Raw genomic sequence first — 27,688 nt, forward strand, 5'->3', positions numbered from 1 at the left:
AACACTCATCACTGTTTTATCTACTGACTGATCTTTGTGCTGTAGGTTTACCAGATTAATAGGGAGTATTAATAGGGAGTTTGTCCTTCTTTTGATGCAGTAACAGCCTCTACTCTTGGGGCGAAGACCTTATGCTAGATGTTGGAACATTGCTGTGAGGATTCGATTGCATTCAGCTACAGGAGCATTAGTGAGGTCAGGTGCTGAAGCTGGATGATTAGTTCTGGATCACAAACACCTCTCCAACTCATCCCAAAGGTATTGGTGCACCACCACTCCAGAGAACACAGTTCCTCTGCTCCACAGCCTAATGCTGGAGGGCTTTGTATTCCTTTAGCTGATGTTTGGCATTGCACATGGTGACAGACTCAGAAACAAAAACATGATAGTGTTTTTCTATTGATATCATACAATTGAATGCAACTGCACAATTGAGTCTGCAACTGGTGCACCTTTCAGTAGCTGAGTTCACTAATTAGAAAGGGGTGTCTGGACACTTCTGGATGCAAAAGTTTGAACATCTTCCGTGAAATGGCATGTTTTGTTGATGAGATTTATTTTAAGATATTGGATAAAATTAATAAAATAAACATTTTATGTGAAACCCTATCAGCTGCGTGTGTGATTCAAAAACATATTTGAAAGTGAAAAGATGGCCTAATATATGATTTAATTGTTGTGTACCAACCTACAGATGCCATAGTCCAATTGCTCATTAGGTAAAAAATACTGAAGTGGAGTTTGGACCTCCACATATTTGTATAACCACACCCATCCCTCTTCAGATCGGAAATTAAACTGTTGTTTTGTTTTTATTGACATGAATACTTTTGTTTCCTGAGAGCTGAGAATGTATGACGTGTGAAACAGTCAAAGTCCATTTAAAGTGTCCACAGTTCGGCTCCATCACAGGGGTTCCCTAAGGCCGTGCTTTCTCTCCATGTAGCTCCCAATCTTCTCTCCTCATGGACCTGGATAAGAAACCTTGTCTTGCTCCCCTGCTTCAGTCTTTCAGTATAGGGTGGATACACTGAATCTTTCAGGCCAGCCCAGATGACTTATAGCAGATCCAAGCAGATTTTAGCTATTGCCACCATGTACAGTCTGTTAGATGGGTTCAGGTTTTTGCTGGTCATACATGGTTCCTCTCCTCCCCGGTTAGAAGCAGCATTCTCTGTGCACCCCTCACACACTTGAGTCCATGTGCCTTCACCAGCTCATTTCAACTCAAGCGTCCTTGCTTTTATCCTTACATTTCTGAGCCCTTCTTTGTAGTAAGCAGCGAAATGAAGAGATATTTTTGCAAGGAGGCTCAAAGGACAACTTTCTGTATGAAAACTCAGTATATTAAATAGAAAAAATACAAAATTGAGAGGGGAAAAAGCAAATGTTAGTTGCAAATATGTATATCAATATGTACAGATTCCATGCTTCTGGTTGGTCATCACTGAAAGAGAGCAAGAGGAGAGAATGTTGTAAAATGAATGACAATAATCAGAAGGATTATGATAAGGCATGACTCATACACTGAGTGGACAGTTTTTTAGAAATACCTTCTTAGAAATACATACCATATAGGCACGCTTTGTAGGTTTTCAATTGCAGATTATTATAGATGGGTGTAGTAGCCAAAAATTAAACTCAAGTATCTGTCTTGTTGCTTTAAAGCCCCTGTAAAACATGGTTTAAAATGTTCAGCTTTTTTGCTTTAATAGTAAAGCTATGTTGCAGAAAAAATGTGTTATAGTTAAGAAATATACATAAATTAATACAATTTAATGATAGATAAATACCATAACTGTGTGGGCGTGTCAGAACACAAGTGACTGACAGTGGCGTCTCCCAGGCAATGTTAACAACGATGGTGTAATAAACCTTTGTAACAAGCACAATTAAGAAGCTTAGAAAAACTCAAATAATCTGCTTGCTGGGAGTTTTGGCTGGGACAGCAGTCACTTTATGTGAGAGAGAGGATCAAATTATAGTTCCTTAACAAGCAGCTCGTTTCTATGTCAGAGTAACGAATGAGCTCCGCTCACTCGCTGCACAGTCTGCTGTAAACCTCGCCTTTTGATGTACGGACTGAGACATAAAACTGCTGCAATATCAAGTTTAGCTCAGTGTTGTCAATTTTTGCTAGATCAATATTAATGTTGTTTTGTTCCAGCCAGTCTGTAAAGCATCTTACAGCCCATTTTGTTTGGCGAATGGTATTCGGTTAATTTCTGGCTAATTCCAGGTTGTTCAGGTGTTTTTCTGTCACAGCAGTTTGGGAATTTACTGTAGTCTCATCTTCAGAGTCTGACCAAATTGGCTGTCGCTCAAATGTAATCTTAAAAGTATTCATTTTCTGTTTGTGGCAAATTAAGAAGTAAAAATGTTCAAATGGCTTGAGTGTCTCCTACAGCTGTCAAAGTCGTTGCTTAGCAACGGTGTCTCAGCGGAGTGATATAGTGTTTGTGAAAAACCCGTGATGTTATGATGAAATAACAGTATGGTTAGAACCCCTCTTAACCAATCAGCTTACATGGCTGGAACTAACTGTTGTGTAAATACATATATCTAACTCTACTTGTTACATTGGCAGATCTGATGTCCCCTGTGCCCAATGTAGTCCCACCAACTCAAATCAAACTGAAGAAAACGGTCATTTTCAAGTCATTTTTAAAATCTCTCAGAAAAAGACCAACAGCATTCTCTCTCTGCCAGTTCACTGTAAAACATCACAAAAACTATAGATAAAAGTTAGAAGACAGTCATGAAAATGAGCAGACAGGGGCTTTAATAATAATTATTTAAGTAGAAGTAGAAGTAGAAGTGGTAAGTAATCACTTGAGGAAGAACATAAGTGTATCTAGTGAAAAGATTATTCATGTGGTGAGTTATTTCACAGGATAAAAATACGTATGCAAAAAAAAAAATAAATTCAAAGGCAACAACCAAATTTTAACAGTATAACTGGCTACTCAGTAATAACAACAATATAAGACACCGACTAACACACACAAACAGATGATGTGTTCCTGTCTTTAGCAAATATAATAAACCAGGGCACTTTTCAATTTACCGGGGCGATACCCCACCACTTTTTGAGTTCAGTTAGCTTGTGTCAAAAAAAAAACACTGGTCTCCATAACCTGCACTATGCAGCCCCGAAGGGGAAGGAAAGTAAATCTAAAAATTAATTTAGTGAACGTTTTGCTATTTCTATGCATGTTTTCCTTTTGCTACCACACTGAGTGAAATTTACTAAATGTCAGTTTCTATCTTTCTCACTGCTACTGCACTAAACTAAGACTTAATGTTTGTTATCTGAGCTGAACCCAATGAAGCACACAGGTCAAAACATGAGCCCTACACACACTCAAAACCCAGGACATTATCAGGATACTTTGACAAAGTTTGAGCTTCACTTCGTTCACACATGCAGGCCTCAAACAGAATTTTATTGGGGCACATACATTTATACTCAGCAGCTCTTTCATTTCTGAATCATGTGTGAAATTCTCTCCTGCAACTTTTTTCTCCCATGAAAAATGAAATACTGCCCATAAAAACACAAATGTTCTGGTTTGCTTTTGCACAGAAGCAGCTGTGCACGCATGCAGGGTGGATTTCTAACACTACTCTGTACAATAATGTAACATTTTCACTCTGAAAACTAAACTAAAAAACAAAACTAAACAAATGTGTCACAGGATTGTTCTGTATTCATGGCTGTAATGTAGACGTCTTTGTATTTTCTGGTAATGTATCAGCTTCCGGTTTCACACATGAGCTCTCCTTGTTTCTGGGTGTTGTACAGGGTACCTGGATTTTGACTCCAGCTTGTGTTGATGCGTAACCCCTTCCTGCTTTGAAGTTCCCAGGTGAAAGGGCATGTGTTAAAGGGTCTTTAAAACATGCCACTTTTTATGAATAGGTTTACTAGTTTATCGGGACATGTTATTATATTGTCACCATGACATATGCTACAGTTATATACAAAGGTTTGGGAACCCCTGGTCAAAATACGTGTTTTATATTTTTTTCCAATTTGTGAAAATCAGTGAATACATAGTAATTGTACACTAAACGTTGCCATATTTAAGTTTGTTCACTTCAGAGGACGTGTTAACTTGTTTTCATGCAGAAAATCAACAAAACATATACTTTGACAAGCAGTGATGTAGTGCAGACAAAGTTTTTTTTTTTTATCAGAATCAAAATCACTTTATTTCACCAAGTATGTTACACATACAAGGAATTTGTCATGGTGAGCGCACACACGGAAACAGTAACTTTTGCCCCACCATTTTTGGAGGTGTGGAGTCACCTCTAAACCAGGTGTTCCCAAACTTTCAGAACTCTTAGCCCACACGACCACCCACAAAAGCTTTCTTGGCTAGACCATTTGTTTCAAATGCAAGCAACATTTTTTTTGTAGCCATTTATCCATAATGGTTTAATTCTATATGATCAAAAAGAGAAGCATTTCACAAAGCACTGATTACATAAACATATCTAGCTAGCCATGCTGGTCATGGTCATGCATTTTGCATTTTGCAAGATCAAGCACTCAATTTGGCCCAAATATTTAGGCATTGTGGAAGATTTCCTTCAAGATTTATGAACATGGTTGGAAAAATAGTAATTTCACTTTCAATGGTTGTTGTCATTTTATAGGTACATTCACTATACTGTGTTTCTCGGCCCTCCCTGTGTATGTGCAGCCTTCTCTGTATGTGCAAACTGTGAGACCCTGAAGGGTAGACTGGAAGTCTGGAATATGCTGGAGGGCTACATGCACTTAATTATCCGATAATTGCAGAAAATCAGATTTTGTCAGTAATCTGATTAATGCATTTACATGCAATGGGGAAACTCCGGGTCTACATGAGTCATGCAGTAATCAGATTTCTGTTTTACAACTGGCCAATAAACATACAGAAGAAGACGTGACATGGGTCTTTACATCGCTTTATCTGAAACTATGAAAATACATAATCCTTTAATTAATCAAGAATGTAGTTGGTTTCAACGTCGCTCCAAAAGTGTTCTACTGCCACCTCGTGGTAACAGTGCTTGCTTTTTTCTGGTACAGCGGTCTGTTTTCGCACATACGCAGACTGAGAAATCCTAACGAAAGAGTTTATATGCATTGAGAAATCTGATTACTGAGCTAAAATACAGCTCTCTTTATCACATTTCTTAACTGGAGTTCCAGACCTTACTCCAATCTAAAAAATCAGCGTGTGCTGTTTACATGACCATTTGAATAATCAGATAACTACAGAAATCCCATTATAATTGGAATATTAAGTGCATGTACACACAATCATTGTGTTTCTACCAATGTTCAGCATTTATGTTCATGTTTTTGTGAAACCATAATCCTTAAATAAATGACCCTGTTTTTTGCTGCTCCTGGTGTTCATAATGCTTTATTTTTGAATTAGAAGTAAGCCGTTTTCCACTACAGTATTTTTAATGTTTTATTTTTCCAAATAATTATCACAACAGATATATATCTCATATTTAACATGATAAGTTTGGTAAAATGTCTACATATTGCAATTATGCTTTGTGATTTAAAAAGATAAATAAAAAAACTGACAATGTCCCCTTGATAGTACCACCATGGCCCACTGGGGGGCTGCAGCCTACAGGTTGAAAATCGCTGTTAAAGACCACAGGACAGGGAATTGCAGGAGATCATTTAATAGCATGCGCTTTTATTTTTCTGTTCAACAAGCAACATTTGTGCCATGTTTCACAAGAGCCAGAGCAAAAATATGTTGTTATAAATATGATTATAGCTCATTTTCAGTATCCAAAACCTCCAAACTTCAGATGTTAATGTATTTAAGGGAGCTCAAGTCTCTTTCGTGGGAGCTAGGCGCTTCCTGGCTCAATGTAATTCAAACAGTATTGTGACTGTTTGTTTTGGTTTCTATGGAATTTGTGGTCGCTCTGTTATGCTTTACTTTCATAATGAAAATTCAATCCAACTGATAGTTCACTGTATGTATGTGACTGGCTGTGTTTCGTTGGTAAAACAGAGTCATCACCCATCTCTGCTGATTATGTAGCCCTTCTGTTGCTCCACAATTTATCTGCCAACTACTGCTCACAATAATTTTTGGATGGTGGTCTCACAGTGGTGAATGGGATGAGAAGAAGGCTAATAAATTGTTCAGCAACAGACGGGCTATAGTCAGCAACTGTAAACCTACAAAGTGCACCTATATGGTAGGTGAATCTGATAAAATGACTGAATGAGTGCGTCCACAAGATAGGTGTTTCTAAAAACTGGTAAAGTATGTCAGAAAGTTTCAATTATAGCTTACAAACCTTGTGCCAGCATCCTGGCATTGGTAGTCCATCTCGGTCCTAGGAACGGAAAGAGGAGAAAGAGGTGAATGTTACTTTTAAGATGGATTGTGATGAAGAAAGGATCAGAGGAACAATACCCCAAATATTTTCATAACACACCACTCACACTAGCAGAGATTTGTTGTAATGTAAGGGAAGACACCAAATAAAACAGACACATTTGATTTGAACCACTCCAAAGATCAATCACAAGACATCATGCTCTGACCACCACCACCGAACACTACTCTGAACACACCTTCAGTGAATTTGTCAAACTACACAGCAAAACTAAAAACAAAACAGGACTGACACAATTGGGATGGTTTTCTTGTGGGTTTGCCTCATAGTGCAAGGTTTAGAATTGACTTAGATTTTTACATTTACATTTAAATTCAGCTCAAATTAAAATTTACAGTGCTACCACGTTCAGTATCTCTGTTACACAATAACCCAAGGGCCGGACTCTGAAAGCTTCATGGATGTTATCGCATGTCCCTCTTAAAGGGTAATGCATAATTGAATTATCGAGATGTTAACGGCGTCATTCAGAGTGGTTTGATACAAACTGCTGCACTGTAGGAAAACATTGATGTGGATTTCTTTACAGTGGTGGTGAGAGGAACCAAGGGTTGTGATGTCTACAACACAAATATATCCATTTTATTTACTATCTGACACCACCAGCAGACCTACATGTGATGTCTTAGTTTTTTGTGTAGTGTTAATAATAGTAAAATAGTACAACAGAATCTGAAATAAATACAATGCATGTACCTCTCTGCCATAAATGGGGTTAAAGAAATGTGTTTTAGGCCAAAATCTCAGAATCACTGTAAAACAATAACTCAGATATCAGGCAACATCTTCATCACCACCACTGAGAACAGTCCACATTCAGTAAGTTTCTCTAGAATCATGCATTTTGCATCAAACCATAACTTTGTTTACATCTTAATGATTTAATTACGCAGTTTTTTTTTTTGGATTGTTGGAATTTTCATTTTGACCCCGGGCTACTCTGTGACCAGGTCTTGACCATCCTAGTACCTCAAAGGAAGATTAGAACATCCTGAGATAGTCGTGGTGTAACCCTTGGGCTAAAATTAAAGGAAAGGTGGACCGTCAGCTGTTTTGCTTTCTACCAATGACAGACAGTGTTCCAATATGCCTGCAACCAATGGAAAGAGAGTAAGGAGGCGCACATAGGCTGTCATTGTCCTCAGCCTAGTGTAAACTTACACTTATTTTATGTTTATTTCTGTTTTATATATGTACTTGTGCATACTGCTAATGTCTGATTACTTATGTTACTGCATATATATGCATAGATAGAACTTTTTTGTGGGGTACAGTTAAATCACAATGAGAAGTGTAATGGATGACTTTATTTTTATATAGGACATTCCTGAGGTAGTCCTAAAACTTACTACAGCCACACCCACAGATAAGACCAGTAATTCGACAAAATGGTGTTTTGAGAATCGCTGGAGAAGCCAGTTCTGACTGAGCCTCTGGAGATAAGATGGTCCTAGTGGTTTACGACTGTCCACAGTAATTGAAGAATCCGGTCCCAGAGTTGGATCTGAATTCCTTGCTGTATGAGGCTGACCCCATGACTGCATGTAGGAGGACCCACTAGACCATGAATAGCAATGATTAGCAATGGCAGAACCAACACGATCACAGCACAACCAGAGCACAAATACTGTACCAATGGGCAGGGGGCATCTGGATTGGACTCTGCCTCCCCACCATGTTCTCTACCCCCACTGGATTCCTGTTAGTGAAACCCAGCCAAGTTAAATCTGTCACACTACTAACCATCTATAACCAGCAACTGACCAAGAAAAACCACAACACTGATAATGTTGGAAAAGGCTTGGGCTGTCACTACTCTCTGAAGATAAAAGACTTTTAAGCAAACTGATCACAAGCACTGTAGAAGCAGTGGAGACGAGGATGAATAACATACCACAGGACAGGGCTGGTCCAGCCCCGGAGGCCCCTGCTCTCCTTTTTGTCCTTTTAGACCCTTTTTCCCCAGTGAGCCTCTTTCACCCTGAAAGAAATGGAAGTGGTCAGGGAAGCAGCATGAGCAGACATTTATATCTAAAAACACAAGCTATTAAGCTTCTAGGGTTAGGTAGTCACAGAATATATGTATTGGTGTTTGGAGACCTTTGACGTTGGTTACATATCCAGGACACAAAACATAACATAACTGTATTCTGTCACAGTTACAGAAAAAATGACAGTAATCAGATTACAGGTGCACTATAAAAACAGGGTGATTACCAGCAGGATTACATTCAAACGCTGTTTTAATGATAGATGTATCACTTGAATTGTGTGGAACAGTTTTTACTTTGGGGAGATAAGAGGGGGGGAGGAAGGCCCTGCTGCCAGGAGGGTTTTATTTAGCCAATTTATAGAAATTTTAGTAAGTATTAAATTTTTTTGCCAGAACTGCAGTGCTTTCCTGAAGACACTTGAATCAGTCGTTTACTTCGTTTTACATAACGCCTAATTCTACAAAAGCAAACTGATGTGGCCTTTATTTATAATCACTGTTGATGAGGGGTCTCAAAAGAAGATTTCTACCAGAGTGACCTTTGACGCTGGTTAGTTTTTGACGAAACTGTGTTTGATCCAATGTACTGGGTCAGTCTATATCGATTATTTGTGTCCCTGTATTTTAGACTGGGAGGTTTTAGTCTCAGTGTATTAAACTGTTTTATTTTCCTGTTAAAATCAAGTTTATCCTTGTGAGCTGTGCCTTAATTTCTGAACTTATATTTATTATATAAATAGAAAACTCAAACGAATTACACTGTACACATTTTTCACCTTTATTGGTTTTGTGAGGCATAATGTTTGTCACTTATATTCTATTATTCTGTATCATAAAACAGTGTAGTGTTCCTGTTTGCCACATACAGGGTTAAATTCTGGTTATTTTTCTCTTGTCCTCATGTAATTAAACAACTTTAACAAGACAAGTAGTCCAAAAGTAACGTGAGGCAATCAGATTATGTTAGTTTAATATAATAATCCTCTGGATTAGGTTACAATTACATTTTTAACAGGTAATCAGAAATCTATAACTGAATACATTTTTAAAGTAAGCCTCCCAACACTGTGTAAAAATGAATGATTGGATTAAGTACTTAATAAATGAATAAGAAATCAGTTAATATTAGCAATCAATATAAAAGTTATTAATAGTTTTAATATTACTATATTAATATTTAGCATTTGACTAATTCATGAAATAATGAATAATGATAATAGCAACAACTGTGTCAGGAGAGCGTGACAGTTTCTCTTGCCAACCTTTTCTCCTCGGTCGCCTTTGCTGCCCTTCTCCCCTCTGAGCCCTGGAAAACCCTAGCAGAGGAGACCCAGGGTCAGTAAAATGTGTGATCCAAACCAGAAATCATATTTTGTATAATGCTTTATAATTATGTGCCCAAAACATACTTACATCTAATCCAGGCTCCCCTTGCTTTCCCTGTCAGCACAAACAACAAATATATGTGAAATAAAAAAGAGATACATTTCTTTAAACTTGTCAGTGACGGCTTTGGAAAGATACTGACACTGACCTTTTCACCTTTTGCACCCGGTAGACCAACCAAACCATTAGAGCCAGGAAAACCCTGAAGACCCTGAAGAGAATGAAGAACAATATCAGTCCCATCTACAGGTCAGTTCAATCTCTACTTGAAGATAATTGATTCAGTTGTCCCCTTCCCCAAAAATGAAGTCAATCAGCCAAAGTGTGTTTGTTATTTGTTTCTTTAGTTTTGCAGTAGAGCTACGAGGCTAATTAAGCTAACAGGTAATGCAATCTCATTGCCCACCAGTTAACAAACTGCATGATTAAATCATCACACTTGCATTAAATCACATTGTCATTAACTAATCTCAAATATGTTTACTTATGTACTCATGTTAGAGATTACTTAACAAGCATGGTTTGAGGCAAGTGTGTGATGATTTAAGCACACAGTCAGCAGAGGCGTAGAAACCATTGTATGAGACCAGTTTTACACACACACTTTTATTGGTTCTGTTTGTTGTTTGGTTGCACAATAAAGTTTGAATGGGTTAGAGAATAAAACTGCTTACTCTCCCCAAATCCACATGGGAGAGAAACACAATTTTTTTTAAGAAAAATGTGGACAGTATTTCTGCTTTACGCTGCAAAAAATACATCTTGGCAAGTAAAATGATCTTTAGGCAATGTATCTTCTGTTTCTCAATTTGAGATTGTTGTAAGATTATTATAAGATTATTTAACTTATTTCTAGACATTTTTACTTGTTTTAAGTGATTTTAGTAAGTAATTTTATCTCACTATGTTGGCAGATCATTTTGCTTGTTTCAAGCATGTATCTTAAACAACCAAAATGATCTGCCAAGATAGTGAGATAATATGACTTACTTAAATCACTTAAAACACACACACACACAGACACGTCTGGTTCCCCGGACAAGGAATTGAATATGCGGTGACAGTGCTACCCACTGCGCCACCATGCCACCCCTCACTTAAAACAAATAAAACATTTCTAGAAAGAAATGAAATAATCTAATAATAGAAGAAATAGAGAAATGTTAGATATATTAACTAGATTTAAGACTATTTTACTTGCCAAGATGTCATTTTTTGCAGCATACTTATTCTATTGAAATGAAAAGCAACTCAGACCAGAAATAATAAATGCAATTAAACAAAAAAAAAATATGTGAAATTATTTGTTTTATGGCTGGATATCTTGCACTGTGTTCTGTTGAAGTCATTTAAGTAAGTACATGTGATTGGATCAACTACAGTACAGGACTGCCACAGAGGCCAAGCTGGTTCATCATCATGTATGTCGATGAAATATGACCTTTTTATCACATGAATCATTTTTTCCACAGAATTTATTTAACAGTGCTCAGTTTGGTTGGCTGGGATACTTTACTAGGTTGGCATTCGGACTGTGGCTTGCCAGTAAATGCCCTCTGATGTAGTTTGATATATTTGAGCAGTTACCTAATGTGCCATATTACAAAAACTACACTATATTGCCAAAAGTATTCACTCACCCATCCAAATCATTGAATTCAGCTGTTCCGGTCACTTCCATGGCCACAGGTGTATAAAACCAAGCACCTAGGCATGAAGACTGCTTCTACAAACATTTGTGAAAGAATGTGTCGCTCTCAGGAGCTCAGTGAATTCCAGCGTGGTACCGTGAGAGGATGCCACCTGTGTCCAGTTATGAAATTTCCTCGCTACTAAATATTCCACAGTCAACTGTCAGTGGAATTATAATAAAGTGCAAGTGATTGGGAATGACAGCAACTCAGCCACGAAGTGGTAGGCCACGTAAAATGACAGAGCGAAGTCAGCGGATGCTGAGGCGCATAGTGCGCAGAGATCGCCAACTTTCTGCAGAGTAAATCGCTACAGACCTCCAAACTTCATGTGGCCTTCAGATTAGCTCAGGAACAGCGTAGAGAGCTTCATGGAATGGGTTTCCATGGCCGAGCAGCTGCATCCAAGCCTTACATCACCAAGCGCAATGCAAAGCGTTGAATGCAGTGGTGTAAAGCGCCGCCACTGGACTCTAGAGCAGTGGAGACGTGTTCTCTGGAGTAAGGAATCACGCTTCTCTGTCTGGACATCCGATGGACGAGTCTGGGTTTGGCGGTTGCCAGGAGAACGGTACTTGTCTGACTGCATTGTGCCAAGTGTAAAGTTTGGTGGAGGGGGGATTATGGTCTGGGGTTGTTTTTCAGGAGTTAGGCTCGGTCCCTTAGTTCCAGTGAAAGGCATTCTAAATGATTCAGCAGACCAAGAGATTTTGGACAATTTCATGCTCCTAACTTTGTGGGAACAGTTTGGGGATGACCTCTTCTTGTTCTAGCATGACTGCACACCAGTGCACAAAGCAGGGTCCATAAAGACATGGATGAGTGAGTTTGGTGTGGAAGTACTCGACTGGCCTGCACAGAGTCCTGACCTCAACACAATAGAACACACTTGGGATGAATTAGAGCGGAGACTGCGAGCCAGGCCTTCTCGTCCAACATCAGTGTCTGACCTCACAAATGCACTTCTAGACGAATGGTCAAAAGTTCCCATAAACACGCTCCTAAACCTTGTGGAAAGCCTTCCCAGAAGAGTTGAAGCTGTTATAGCTGCAAAGGGTGGGCCGACATCATATTAAACCCTATAAATTAAGAATGGGATGTCACTCAAGTTCATATTCATGTGAAGGCAGACAAGCGAATATTTTTGGTAATATAGTGTATATGTTGCTGCTATTTAGTTGGTCACTAAGGCACAGCATACTTTAATAAATTTGTCAGCTTGTTCATTTTTAATTTTTGAGAAAATCACAGGCCCCCAACATTAAAGTGTCCCCTCAGTTTCCAAATCACTCCTATATCCTTGGTCAGCATGATGTGATGCTAAACGATGGGATTGTGTCCATAGTTTGTTAGCTACAGTGGCCTCACAGTGCCAGTGCAAAATTATACAACCAAACTTCAGACACCAAACCTATCTTGGCTGATTGACTACATTTGGGTTAAAGAACAATGCATTGAGCACAAGATCACACTTTTGAAGTGAGATCAAGTGCTTGTGGGTCATGGATAGAAGTGAAGCTACAAGATAGCTACAAGCATTGAGGTGAAGTACTATAGCAGAAGCAGCAGGATAGGAAGCTTACCCGCGGTCCAGGGGGGCCTTTCTCTCCTATATCCCCCTTCTCTCCTTTCACTGCCTCACCCGGCTCCCCCTGAGTTCAAACACGAACATTTACATTCACCACACCATTATTCCCATATAAACACAAATCCCAATCCCAAATGTTTTTGCTCTTTTTAAAGTGCCACCACAGTCGTACCTTCTGGCCAGGCATTCCATGATGCCCCTAAGAAGAAAGCAAATGGAAAATATGGTAATTTATTTTCTGTGCTGAGGCTTATTTACTCAATGAATCCAGTTGTTAAAAATAAAATAAAAATGGCTCCAATGTTTTTCCTTACCATGATGCCCTGTGGGCCAGGTGGTCCAGGAGGCCCTGGAGGTCCTGGCAGTGAGATGATCTGAGCCTAAAAGGCAGAAGAACCAAATTCTCTCAAGCTTAGGCTTAAACTATGTGAATTGAAGAAGCAGATTCATGAGGGGAACATGATAAATTTGGCACCAGCACTTCTTTTGCAACATTTCTTTGTATGGTAACACTTTACTGTAGGGTACAGTTCATAAGGCTACATGACACCCACATAAGCTTGTCATGACAATTGACATAGACCTACATAAATGTTTATTAATGCTTATTCCAATAGGCAACATCTATCGGAATAAGCATTTGTAAACCTTTACGTAGGTCTATGTCAGTTGTCATGACAAGCTTATGTAGGTGTCATGTAGCCTTATGAACTGTACCCTGCAGTAAAGTGTTACCCTTTGTACCAAATACGGTACTGTCAGAGATCAACTTTCACTTATTCAATTCTCAGTCAAAACAGACACTAAGTACAAGTTATTCATTTTGATATAAACAGATATGAAGAGATTAAATATAAGATAATTATATATAACATAATCAGTAAAAGCTAGAGTTCAAAAATTGATTAAAAGATACAGAGAAAAGGAGACTCCCAACAACCATGCAGGATCTAGTTGAACATCAAAACTGTCACCATCAGATAAACAGCGCTTTCATCTTTGAGAGAGGGAAGAAAATCTATCCATTCTTCCACTGTGAAAAGACAACTCAACACTATGGGCTGAAAGGATGTGAAGCTGTCAAGAAGACATTACTGAGAAAAGGAAATAGATAAAAAAGAAGAAAATTTGCAAATCAAACAAAGAAGCTACTAGTGTTCTCAAAACAATGGACTGACCATTTCAGAGTCCAGAGCTTAACATCACTGAATGCGTTTTGGATTATTTGGATCGTGGGAAGAAGAAAATGTAACCAACTTTTAAGAATTAACTTTGAAGGTGTGGAAAAATGTACAGACTAAATACTGAAAATATTGATGTTATATTTAGTTATTGAGGCTTCAGTGTAATGTTCTGTTAAATATTGTTTTCCTCTTTTTTTCTGACACAGACAAATTAATATTTGTACTTAATGGCTGTTTAAATGGAAACAAAATAAGTGAAACATAGTCTCTGTCATTTGTAGTGCACTATAAGACTCAACAAAAGTTTTCTTCTTCATTCAAGCTATCAGTCATTACTACAACTTTGGGCCTTTTCTAAATTGTGTAAGTAAATAAATAAATAAACATGGAAATCTAAAGAAAGTTGCACACTTTTGATATGACTTGAATGTGGTCAAAACTGTATAAGATTGTACTTCTAAATTCTATGATATGAAAAATGACTACACCATGCGTATTAAACAATTCAACTGACCAAACTATCCTCAAGTCTGGAGTCTCCTTTCTCCCCTTTCTGACCGTCAGCACCCTGAAATAAAGATTCATGTCATTATCAGCAATCTTCTCTTGCAAATAAAGCATTCTCCTCTTCGTAGCATCAGCTGTACTATTAATTATTTCTTTGCAGTGGTGGTCTAGTTACAGGTTTAGTCGTCTTACTCACCGCTGGCCCGGACACACCCATCTCTCCCTTCTCTCCTGCCACTCCAGGCTCTCCTGTCTCACCCTTCTCTCCCTTAGGTCCCTGTGGAGATCAGTTAAATCTCTAGTTCAATCTTTTATATACACACACACACACACACACACACACACACACATACATACATACATACATATATATATATATATATATATATATATATATGACACAATAATATACATTAGCGTGTAGGTTTGAAAACTTCACAGGCTTCACATAATTTGTAGGACATGAGAAAGATGTGAATAAAAATTAAGACGTATTGAATGTGTCCATAAGTGTGAATAGAGCTATTCTAAAACGACTGTGAAAGCTGTAGAGCATAAAGAATTAAGTTATAATAAATTCTTCCTGAAAATCAAGTCTCCGTTGACAGGCTTACCAGCTGTGTGTCGGATATTTCTCAGTGGTTGTAACAAAATTTTCTACAACCAAATCATAAAAAAATGAAATACTGATCTTTGGTACCAAAACTCAGAGAAACATGCTCTTTATGAGACTCTTGGTTCTTTAGCTTCATATACCAAACCTGAAGTATGAAACCTGGGTGTAATCTTGGACTCTGAGCTCTGTTTTATCCTGCATGTAAACACAGTCAATAAAGTAGCTTTTTACCTCATTTAGGTAAAAGTAGGTTTGTTACAAGCAGAGTTGATTACTGTAATGCTCTTTTTACATTCTCTACAACTCAAACAAAATGCAGCAGCACAGATCTTAAAAAAACAAAAAATCGCCCCTGTTTTGAAAGAACTGCACTATATCCTGTATCTTTCAGGATACCTTTTAAAGTTCTGCTACTACTTTTTTTTAAGGCACTAAATGGCCTTAAAGCACCTGCATTACTTCAGATAGAGAATATCTCTCTGTTTATGATCCATTATGTTTATACTGGCCTTCTGCAAATACCTTTCGTAAAATGGAAACCGTGCAGAGGCCTCTTTCAGTTATTATGCTTCTAAACTGTGGAATTCCACCTTATATTAGATGGTCAAGCTCAGTGCTCACTTTTAAGAAACATTTAAAAAACATGTCTTTAACTCAGCATTGAATTAAAATTCTACATCTCTTTGGTATTTATTTTTTAATCTGTCTGCTTTATATGATTTCAGATTAATACTCATAGTTTCTGCTATTACTGTTAAGCTTTATGACCTCTGTAAAGCACTCTGAGCTGTCACCAGCATGAAAAGTGCTCTATAAATAAAGATAGGATTACTATTATGATTATGATTATTATTAAATCAATATTCAGCATTCAGCATATTTCAAAAGTGGAGATCAAATATCAAGGCTGATAACTTAAACAGATCATTCTAATAGATTATTCATTTAATACTGTCATACAGTTTTATCATTTAATACATTCATGTTTAAAGAATTGTTAAAATATCGAGTAATACACCTAGAAATACCTACCTGATAAATGTTTAAAGCCACACTGTATTAGTTATTACTGTGTATAAAATAACAAAAAAGTGTTAATATGGAAAGTGATTTCAAACTATTGAACACTGTACCTGTTGGCCCTCAGATCCAGGCAATCCGGGAGAACCCATCTCTCCCTGTGAACACAATAGATTTCAGTGGATAAAACAAAAACTAACTAAAATAACAAATGTCTAGTGAGCTGTATGAGATCACATGTGCTTCGCAGAGAATTTGTTTTTTTCTCTGCATACTTTATATTTTCACTGTCATAAGAAAACTGGAGATACAAGCTGCAGAGAAAAACTCTTACCATCTGTTAATGTAATTTTGCTTTTCAAAATTTCTGTTGATCCATTCATCATGAAGTGTTCATGCAATGAAAAGGGCTGCTGTTTTCAAATGGTGTAAAAAATGAAAAGCATAAAAAAATATAGGTTCTTATGAAAGTGATGACATATTGCTTCTGTCCTGTTTTTGAGGGTGTCTCTTACTTTTGCTCCTTGCTCTCCAGGAGGTCCTGGTGGACCTGGCAGACACTGTTGACACTGCAGGAAAAGGTATGTACAGAATGTATAAATATTTAATCTTTTAAACTAGGCCATTTAACAGTACTACACAATTTATGAGGCATTGTGGGATTTTACATTAAAGGGGCTTAAAGGGGAATTTCATTGATTCTTTCAAAATTTCAGAATAATTCAGTGTTTGTGATGTAAACATAGTCATTCAGAGTGATCTGATGTGAAATGGTTCATTGTAGAGAAACTTACCATGTTGGATTTCATTACGGTGGTGACTGTACTGTGGGGACTATTTTGTCTTATAACACTCTATACATACCTCTCCACTATGAATAGAGCTTAAAAATACACTTCAGGCCAAAATATGCCTCATACAGCAGGCGGTGTATCCATAGCCATTTTATGTAGTAACCTGTGATGCTGTTTAAGAGGCATTACACTTTTCAGATATCTGGTTCTATTCAGCACTGTGAACTATTCTGATTCTGTAAGTTACTCTAGAACAAAGCATTTTACACCCATTTTGAATAACATTGTTTACATCCCACCGTTTTACCTATGCAGAGATTTTGAAATTTTGGTGGAATTTCCCTTTAATCTGAACCTTACCGTCAGGTCTAAATGTGAGCCAATTTCGCCGGAGACCTCAGGAGGCCCCTACTCTCCAGCAAAGCCCAGAGCAAGAGAGAGGATAAGCAAGTTAAAAGAAAGAAAGAGAGAGAGAGAGAGAGAGAGAGAGAGAGAGAGAGAGAGAGAGAGAGAGAGAGAGAGAGGGGAGAGAGAGAGAGAGAGAGAGCATGTCAGTGCAGATTAACTGAAGAGTTTAAAGCAGAGCACTATAATAACTAATAAAAAGGTTCATTAGGTTTATAGATTTAGGACACAGCCCATTTACCCTTGGTCCCGGAAAACCAGGTTCTCCTCTCTCCCCCTGTAAGAGCAGGCATACAACTGAGCTCATAATTTAATACTAAAGTAAAAAATGCAGCTAATATTATTTAATTCTTTATAAGCTCTCTGTGCACCACAATAATATCTAACAAGCATTGTACCTTTACACCCGGGGGTCCATCCATGCCTCTTTTCCCCTCTTCACCCTGATCTCCCTACAGAAGAATAAGTGATTTTAACTCAGAAGCCAGGGCATCAATATAAAACAGCAACAAATATGGATCATTCTACTAAAAGTCAGAGCTGAAAATGCATCTCACTGCTAACTGATTTGGACTTTAGACTAAATTCCTGAGTGACTCTCTACCTTAATTATGTTTATTTTACTAAAACAATCAAATGACTGAACGTTCCAATTTGTCACTAACAAACCAATTATAACACTACTGACAGTTCGCCAAATGTTTCAGTAGTGACTGTCTCAGTAGTGACAATTTAAGCTTTTAATTTTGAGCAGAACTCAAAAACGCTAGCCAGTACATGACTAGCAAACACAGCTTTGAACAGTTGAACACACATAAAATCATAATATATTCCATTAAAACACAAAAAGTTGTCTTAAATGCATTAAATATGTGTTTCGGTAGTGATACCTTTAGGACAGGTCAGAACAATGGGATCTAACTGCTCACCATGTGGCCATGACTGATATGGATGCAGTCTCACTTCCTGCTGTAAACAGCAGGGGTGTGGCTAAAATAAGGTTCCACTCATGGACTATAACTCATTATATACTCATTTTATGAATGAAGTTTTTTTTTTTTCATTTAAAATGTTAAACTTATGAGAAACGTAATCTTTAACCTTCACTTTAAAATAAATCAAAAAGACCTTTTATATATATATATATATAATATATATATATACATACATATATATATATATATATATATATATATATATATATATATATATATATATATATATATTTTTTTTTATGTAAATATTATTTTCACAAGTTGAAATATAGGGGTTAAGGTTTGGGACAGACACCTTTGAACAGAAAGTACACTATAAATGATGATTTTGTATATATATAGCTGATTACTGTCTCAAATAATGCTTACTAATTCTACTAATTTGGTAGAATGGTCCATATACTGTGCTGAAGTTTAGAATTACTTGACTGTTACAGTCACCTAAGGATGGACATTATACCAAAATTATGACATCATAATACTTGGATGTTTTCACAATACACTGTATTAATAAGGATATTGGTCCTATGATCAAATCTAGTCATACACACAAATTTCACTGGCAGTTTTGTTATTCATCAGTTTAATCTTTGGTGTAGCTGCACAATAAAACTCACATCTGGTAGAAGTGCATGTAAATTTAATTATAATATTTTAACAGCCTGAAAAATGCCTGTTTTGTGGTTAAATAAATTATTGTCAACAACAATAATATCAGCAATACCAGTAAAAATATAAAATAACAGTGATAATACTGATAACGTTGCACATAGCAATCTTGTAGAGCATGTAAAACCTGTGCGCTATCTTGTTTTCTGCCAGTTGTGTAAAAGATGTCTTCCTTAGCATCTAATGCAACACCAAATTGCTCCAATGTTAGCTTTAGCATTAGCTCATTTGAAAGGGTACTACCTGTCACTCAACACCTGTGGCTTTAACATCTGGTGGCTACAATATTTGCCTGGTTTGATTAATGTAACAATGGTTTCCAGGATCCTTTTTTGGTTTAAATTGGCCACATGAGTCACATTTTGTCAACTGTTGAACTTGTCAGCACTGAACACGTTGTAAAGCCAGTTTATTTGAGTAGAAAAATTATGTAAATCTTTGTTTGCTTTGTAAGTTTAATATTTACTCTTTTTGACCTCTTTTGAACTGTTTGCATAGTGCTGCAGATAGATGGTGTGAGCTGAATGTTTGATAAACATAGCAACAGCAAGAGAGGTGGCATATTGTGTTTTGTATTTAGCATTACTGTCTATCATATTTAGCACATTGTGTGTCATATTTAGCATTACTGTGTATGAAACATTGTGTGTCGTTTTTAGCATATTGTGTTCTGTATTAAGCATATTATGTATCGTATTTAGCATACTGTGTACTGTGGGTGGCAGCCTTTCCAGTAGCTCTGTCTTTACTGTACTGTTTTTGCACTTTTTTCTTCCTTTTTTTTTCTTTATATGCTCATATTGCTAATTTAGTGACTTTATCACCTGCACATCTGAACACTACTCCACATCTGGACACTTTATGTCAGTACCAATATATGCACATATTTATTCAGTATTGTCATTATATGCTGTTACCTACGCCTCCTTGTACATTCATTATTGTACTGCCTTTTGTATCTCAGGATGGATCTTGGACTTGGGCATATTTTTGTATATTTATAGTTGTATAAATGCCTGTAGATAGGTTTTTTGTATATATTCTTCTTTTTATATTGTATCACCCTTATTATTATAACTGTCCTGTGCTGTGTGACTGCTTCTGGCTGCTAAATGTCCTTCAGGATCAATAAAGTATCTATCTATCTATCTATCTATCTATCTATCTATCTATCTATCTATCTGTCTATCTATCTATCTATCTATCTATCTATCTATCTATCTATCTATCTATCTATCTATCTGTATTTGTATATCGCTGTTGTTGGAAGAAAACCTCGTATCTCCAATTTTGACATTTTTCAGTTTTTGACATAATTTGAAAATTTCTGTTACCCTTTACATTGTATGTAATTTTCTATGAAGAATGGACTAAAAGAAAAGACTCAAAATGACTTGGAAAAAGTCTGGCTCCATTGACTTACATTAAAAGTAAAGTACAGTTTTTCCACCTCCTGTATCATTAATCATTTTGGAGATATGAGGTTTTCTTCTGACAACAGCGATATGGTGTGTTGTATTTAGCATATTGTGTACTGTATTTAGTATATTGTATCATAATTACTGTGTATTGTATTTAGCATATTGTTTATCATGCTTAGCATATTGTGTATCATATCCCTGCTGAAGAAATCAGGCCGGATCAGCACGGAATTTACAAGCTGGTTTATGCTGATTCCTGTTTGTCTAGTGCTGGTCTGGGCCAGCTTTAGCTGGTCACCAAGTATGATCATGCTGGTTGACTAGCGTACCAGCATCCAAAACACAACATATGCTGGTTTTGTTGGTGACCAGCATATTAATTGCCTTTGTTGCTGACCAGCATACCAGTATCCAAAACACAACATATGCTGGATTTGCTGGTGATCAGTCATGCTAATCTATGCTGGGATTTAGCATAGTGTGTATCGTACTTTATTTAGTGTCATTATGCATCATATTTAGCATTTAGTGTGATTGTGTTTTGTATTTAGAACACTGTGACATAATGTATCACAGTAACGATAGCAATAACATATCTGCCCTGCAATCACTTTGTACAATTGTACAGTTGTTGGAAGCTTGATAACTTATAAAACAACAGCATTAAGCCTACTTTAAGCCCCGGAGGGCCCTGAAGTCCAGTCATGCCACGCTCTCCAACTTCACCCTGTATGAAAGACCAGACCAGACACACTAATGACCACCCAGTAACCAAAATGAGCTTAAGTGTCTCATTCAAACAAGGAAATTATCAGAAGAATGATAAAAAAGAACTTACCTTTATACCAGGTGGCCCTCTTGGACCCTTTTAAACAAGAGAGAAACACAGTCATTTAATACTAATGAATTATTTCATTTTAATGTAAAATTAGAATCGTGATATTAATGAGTCCAGTAACAGTCGCACTATGTCACAACAAGTTAAAAATACCTACTTCCATCCCATCCTTTCCAGGAGGACCCTGTTAGAAAAGCAGAGGCAGTATTAGCCAATGGGATCATTCACTTTCAACTAAAGTAAAAAAAAAAAGTGAAGGTGCAGTTCTGCAACTTGTCCACTAGATGTCTCATCACAGCAAATCTACAAAAGAGTAAGCATGAGTCCCACAAACTGAAGCATGCTGTGCTTACTGGCTTTCTTGCGCAATTCATGAGCGCAACCTATGAAGAAACCCCAAAATAATAAAAAATCCCATAAAGCCAATTTAAAAGTAAAAACAATAACAATAAAGCCCTCTGTTCCGGCTGTAGATTATTCAGGATTTATTCAAGCAATAATGGAGAGCTTTTGCATGAAAAACAAACACAAAATGTACAAAACACAGATGCAAATAACTGCAATCAAAATGACTCCTTGCATGTGTTTCTTAGCTGGGTCAACAACCAAGGTGTGATGTCGAGCCAGCCATCCAAGGAGCCAACAAACATCCTTGTAACAGACCTAACCCTGGTAATAAATGATCTGTTGACAGGCTTGAATCCAGCAGACGCAACACAGACACCATCTAGTGTTCAGGCCTCTGGCTTTAAGAGACCAGAGCGTGTCTCATTGCACAATGGGTGAGCAGGACAGAGCCACGGCAGGCCTTTAGCTGCTAATGAGGTGGTTTCGTTCAGACAAAGATAAACACAATTTGCAAGACAACAACAGGAAATGGCCTCTGAGTCTGTGACCCTAAAACATCTGCTCACAATATGGGGGAGACAGAAAGAGAAAAGGAATGAGAGACTGAAGTTTGTTTCAGTGATTGCTTTCGTGAAGATGGAGATGGCATATACAAGCAGCACCATTTGACAGCGAGACCTTTGATTTTGCACTTTTACCTACCATGATTGCGTATTTGTCATTATTCGTATGTCTAACATAAGACAGTGATTCTGATGTCTAAAACTACCGCGACTTTCACTCTGTTGATGACAGACCACTGGAAACCTGAGAAGGGTCTGAGTCTGGGTTCCTCTCTGCCTCATGCCTTAAAGGTTTCCCACTATACAAATGAATTGAACTAAACTGGAATGAACTGAACTGAATTGCTATCATTGTCAGTGCATGTGTACATGTGGACTGTTTCATTCAAAAACTGAAAAGGTAAATATGGTATTAGAATGGAATTAAAATGCTTCCAATTCCATAATGGCTTACATTAATGGCAAAGAGGAAATGGAACTACAGAGGGAAAATTGTAAAGATGTGTTCACAATAGGCTTGATACTGCAATTTCAGGAAAAACAATATTTGAATAGGCTGGTTTTCATATTCAACTTGAGGACCCTTTTTGAATTGTATGCATGAGGGTGCAAGAGCACAGCTTGTTTCAGTAGTCCTGTTTACTGATGCACAGCTCTGCATTTAGTATGGAGCTACCACAATAAAACAATGCAAGTGTTTTGGATGTAGTGAAAATTTCTGTTGAAAGCTTGGTAATACTGGCTGGGGCAGCAGATGCTGAGGTGCAAGATGTGCACAGCAGAAGTTGGACTTTAGTAAGTTTCAATCTCAGGCACTCTGCACACAGAAGTACACTGACTGTCTGATGAAAACTGCATCCTAAAATCACCACAACTCTCAGAATCTCACGTCATAGAGAATTTAAACCTGCTCTGGCTAGCTGCACTTCTGTACACTGGCCTTCTGTCTTATGGGAAACAAATGTTTATGAAGTTAAATTCTAGAAAACATTCACGTTGTCCTGTTTTAAGAATTTCCAGAAATTTGTTTAAAGGTGCAGGCAGCAAGAAAACAAGATATTCTCATACATTTGCTGACCACTACTCTGAATAGTAGTGTAGGGCTAGTAGGGTTTTTGTCATGGGCTAAACAGTCTATCTAGTCTGGCTTGCGAGCCTGTATTTCAGTGCAGTCACACCTTCCAATGAAATTAGTTTCATTTTGTGTAGTATTTCCACACTAATAAAGTACTTTGGGCTTAGTACTTAGCAGAAAAATGTATTTCTGTCCTCCACCTTCTGCATCTTCACTGCAGTTTTTACAGGTGCTGTATTTCAGGCATTGTCCTCAACTAGTCTACTGCTGCCCACAGCGCTGCTACACCTAGTCTATCTATCTATATCTATCTACATCATAAGTTTGATGCAAGGGTGTATGTTTGCACTGTGGTGGAGGCCACTGACTCTCTTCGCATGGTATGCGAAGCTGTGCCATGGGCCCCCCCGACACCCCACTGTAAAAAAGGGACATTTTGCTGTTGTTTAATGTTGTTTATGTTGCTGTTTTGTTAGTCTGAGATGTGTGTATGTGTTATCTGTGTTATTTTGTGTTTTGGTGAGGTTTTAGTTAGTGGGTTGAGTGTTTACTGTAGAGTGGAACTGCATGGCTCATGGTGACCTCCCGCTTGAGTTTGGCTGTATTCATGTGCCTTTTCTGTTGCCGTTAGCAGAAATCTCAGCCTCTCCTTTGACTCCTTCTTCACCAAGACACTACAATATATTGCGAGGATTCATGTAAGTGTCTTTGGCCTGGCCACAGTTTAGTGAACGTTTTTGCGATCCTTCAATAAACTTCTGATTCTGATTGACGACTGACTGCCATTAGCAGTAAGTGCATGTCTGACTGTAATAAATCTGAACACAGCCTGAGCGGCAGGTTTGCTGCTGTATACAGTGTCACCATGTGAAGAGCCACACCTGTTGAACTAAGTCTGAGTCATAGAGGGCTTAGTGTGAGTGAGCTCATCACAGACAGAGTGAATGTGTGTGTGTAAGTGTGTGCTGCCTGTGCTTGCTCTCTCACCGGCTCTCCTGAGTGGCCCCGGGGTCCGTCTCTGCCTGTGTTTCCTGGAGGCCCTCTGGGACCAGGTTCTCCGGGAGGCCCCGGGGGACCAGGAGGCCCCGCCTGACCCTGATCACCCTGCAGAAATATAGATAGATAGATAGATAGATAGATAGATAGAAGAAGAGAGAGAGAGAGAGAGAGAGAGAGAGAGAGAGAGAGAGAGAGAGAGAGAGAGGGGAGAAGAAACGTAGGAGAGAGAAAGGGTGAAAAGAGAGAGGAAGAGAAAAGGAGAGAAAAAGAAAGTGACAGAAAGGGGCAGAGTGAGTGAGGGGGAGAGTGGAGAGTGGAGAGAGAAAAAGAAGAAGAGAGAGTGAAGGTGGGAGGGAATGAGTGAGAGAGAGAGAGAAATTTTAAATCATATCTGGGTGGAAAGTAAAATAACACTAATCAAAAGTAGCTCAAAATTGCTCCATGATCTCCTTTTGTTTTACTTTCGTGCCTTGATGTTATTCAAATGGACATTTTTAGTCCAGCCACAAATGATTCATGTTTCATACACGTTTTGTGATGTATTCATTTCATCTCAGTGATAATCCATGCATAATGAGCTAGAGAGGTTTTGGCAGTAGCGAAAACTGGCTGGTTTATTTGGCATGTGGGGGTGGCAGCCCTAGCCAAAACCCCACAACGAGAGTGGAGGCTGCTGGCAAACTGCACACTCATCCACACAGAGAAAGAGAGAGAGAGAGTTCAAGGCTGTGGTTTCATATAAAAATAGCCTCATTTTAGCATATTAAGCTGCCAAGATGAAAAAAGTCTATTTTGGTGCAGTTATTAGCTGTGGTTTGGGTGGTATGTTTTCTTCTCTTAATGTCCATAAACAAAGCATTTATCCACGCTAAGGGATATATAGTTGGCTGTCTCTATCTTTCTTTCTCCCCATTGCTCTTATTTCTCTTATTTCAAAGCAGGCATGCACGTTAACAGCCCAAACACCACAGGAGCTAATAGCAGGGTCTCAAGGCCAAAGACACACATGTGAGATGAGATGTCAGAAAACATAAAAGAAAGCGAGAAAGAGAAATGAAGAGAAAGATGAGAAATGGAGAGAAGGTGGTGTGACATGCGTAAGGCTCTACCTTTAGAAGACGCCTGTGAAAAGTGTGATGGTCGGCTGTGGCAGAGAGAAAGCCGTGCTCATAGCGTGGAAAGACCATCTGATGGCAGAGAAGTCAAGAAAGACAAGAAATAGAGCAGAGAGTGTGAAGAACAAGAAATGAAACAGTGACCTGAGAGCAGTATAGAGAGGAAGATCTCAGCAAAAAAGTGACTTAAACACTATTCAAACTGGATTTGTTTTACCACAGGAGGTCATGTAATGTAATTTGTTAGAGATTTGACTGGCTGAATTGTGCAGGATATCTGCGCAATTTCCCCAAAACTAACGTTTTGCAACAGGCGCCACACTCAATAACAATAACAATATGGAGCATGTCCGTGTCTGTTAGTAGGTTTACTTATGTTATTACATAAGTGTGAGGTCAGTTCAAACAGGACTATTAACCCTTAGAAGACACAGTTATCACCAGCAATAACAAAAGCATGGAGTAATTTGATCTTACTTCTGTTAGCTCACTGAAACAAGCAGAGAAATTAGATTATGTGCGCAATTTGTAAACATTCCAATGATGATTTTACATGATACCAAATTTGTGTTCCTAAATAAAATAGGAGAAATTATTATGATTTGAATTGAATGAAAAATGATTGTTGTGTGGTGTACAGTTTTGGTTTGTGGAAAGAAAAAACAACCTTTTGGCATGTTTTGTATTTACTGATATCAAGACAAAAAAAGTCAGACGTGCAGAAGCAAATCTGTCAATACAGAATGTAAATTAAACCTAAATGTAATTAATATACCAAAAAAATTAAATATATGTATGTAATTACTTTGGAATAGTATATCAAACAAACAATAATAATAATCGACTTCTAAGTATTAGTGAGTGAATTTGTGAATTACATAAGGTTATTTACATCAGAATGATTACAGTCAGGACTTAAAAACTGTGCGCACTGCACACTGCAAATTTGTAATTCCATCGCTTTCTAAAATTGTCTGTGTAATTAAATCATTAAGATGTAAATGAAGTCATTCAGAGTGGTTTGGTGTGAAACGCTCTGTTCTAGAGAAACTTACGTAATCAGAATTGTTCACAGCGGTGGTGATAGGAACCAGACGTCTGAAACTTCAGAAAGCTGGCTGTAAATGTTTTATAGTTTTGAGAGAAGCTTTTGGCCTAAAATATATTGGTTTAGTCATTAATGGTGGAGAGGTACACGCAGGGCCTTGTAACATAAAATAGTATAGAATAGAGTATAGAAAACTTTATTTTTGTTTATTTTAGCATTAAAAACTCAAACACCTGCAGGCTCACTGGTAAGGACAACATAACCACTGCTTACTATCATCACCACTGAGTCAGCAAGCTTCACTACAAGGCCCTATTTCAGTCAAACCACTCTGAATGACTGTTTACATGTAAATGATGGAATTTATGCAGAATTTTTGAAAAGTCACTAGAATTACCCTATAAAATTTAGTTACCTCCCTGGGTAAAACATTTTCCTTTAGACAGAAAGAGCAAAAAAAAAACAGTTCAGAAAGGAAGACTACAGCAGCACTGCCACCTCAAAGAAGAGAGAAAGAAAAGCAACAATAAGCCAGGCATTCAGAAACACAGTCACTGCTGAGACAGTATTGAGGCAAATAAAGTGAAGGCCTATGTGAAGATGGACAGTGGCCGGAGGGGGACAAACCTTTACTGTGAGAATCTGATTACTGAGCAAGCCTGCCGAGGCACTGTATGCTGGAAGGCCCTGGGAGGTCAGAGGGGATGGTACAGGAGTGAAGTGACAGAGGCATAGGAGGAGATAAACAAGGAGGCATAAAGGCAGATTTAGAGATGACGTGAGAGAAGTGAACAGCGATATTGTTAGAACACCCATGAGGAACGGATGAGTCGACTTTGGATTTTTACTCCTCTTCTGTGCGTATGTAGTTCACACTGACCTACTTTTCCGACCAACAAACAACGAGAAGACTCTTATAGACATTCTGGCTATATTGGCGTTCCAGATACCACGCGCTTCTGGATATGATTACCTTTCATTGCCGCACATTAGCCCAT

At 37.9% G+C, this 27,688-nt stretch overlaps 1 protein-coding gene across 2 annotated transcripts in view; it reads right to left on the bottom strand.

The window, feature by feature from the left end:
• Positions 1-200: 200 nt before the first annotated feature.
• Positions 201-27,688, bottom strand: part of LOC118820319 (collagen alpha-1(XXIII) chain) — a 139,010-nt gene continuing 111,522 nt past the window's right edge. Inside the window, exons 10-30 of one of the 2 annotated variants that reach the window (XM_036588613.1) lie at positions 25,637-25,714; positions 24,516-24,632; positions 21,700-21,726; positions 21,543-21,569; positions 21,378-21,431; positions 18,018-18,071; positions 17,861-17,896; positions 17,575-17,622; positions 16,936-16,989; positions 16,534-16,578; positions 14,981-15,061; positions 14,792-14,845; positions 13,408-13,473; positions 13,266-13,292; positions 13,089-13,157; positions 9,963-10,025; positions 9,842-9,868; positions 9,691-9,744; positions 8,330-8,416; positions 6,334-6,372; positions 201-1,447 (exon numbers count right to left, since the gene is read on the bottom strand). In XM_036588613.1, the coding sequence (XP_036444506.1) occupies positions 1,445-1,447; positions 6,334-6,372; positions 8,330-8,416; positions 9,691-9,744; positions 9,842-9,868; positions 9,963-10,025; positions 13,089-13,157; positions 13,266-13,292; positions 13,408-13,473; positions 14,792-14,845; positions 14,981-15,061; positions 16,534-16,578; positions 16,936-16,989; positions 17,575-17,622; positions 17,861-17,896; positions 18,018-18,071; positions 21,378-21,431; positions 21,543-21,569; positions 21,700-21,726; positions 24,516-24,632; positions 25,637-25,714 (1,110 nt within the window). In that variant the 3' untranslated portion in view covers positions 201-1,444. Of the gene's footprint in view, positions 1,448-6,333; positions 6,373-8,329; positions 8,417-9,690; positions 9,745-9,841; positions 9,869-9,962; positions 10,026-13,088; positions 13,158-13,265; positions 13,293-13,407; positions 13,474-14,791; positions 14,846-14,980; positions 15,062-16,533; positions 16,579-16,935; positions 16,990-17,574; positions 17,623-17,860; positions 17,897-18,017; positions 18,072-21,377; positions 21,432-21,542; positions 21,570-21,699; positions 21,727-24,515; positions 24,633-25,636; positions 25,715-27,317; positions 27,378-27,688 lie in introns of both variants that reach the window. The other variant, XM_036588614.1, reaches the window with a different exon arrangement.

This window comes from Colossoma macropomum, unplaced genomic scaffold, assembly GCF_904425465.1.
Source record: "Colossoma macropomum unplaced genomic scaffold, Colossoma_macropomum, whole genome shotgun sequence".
NCBI lineage: Eukaryota > Metazoa > Chordata > Actinopteri > Characiformes > Serrasalmidae > Colossoma > Colossoma macropomum.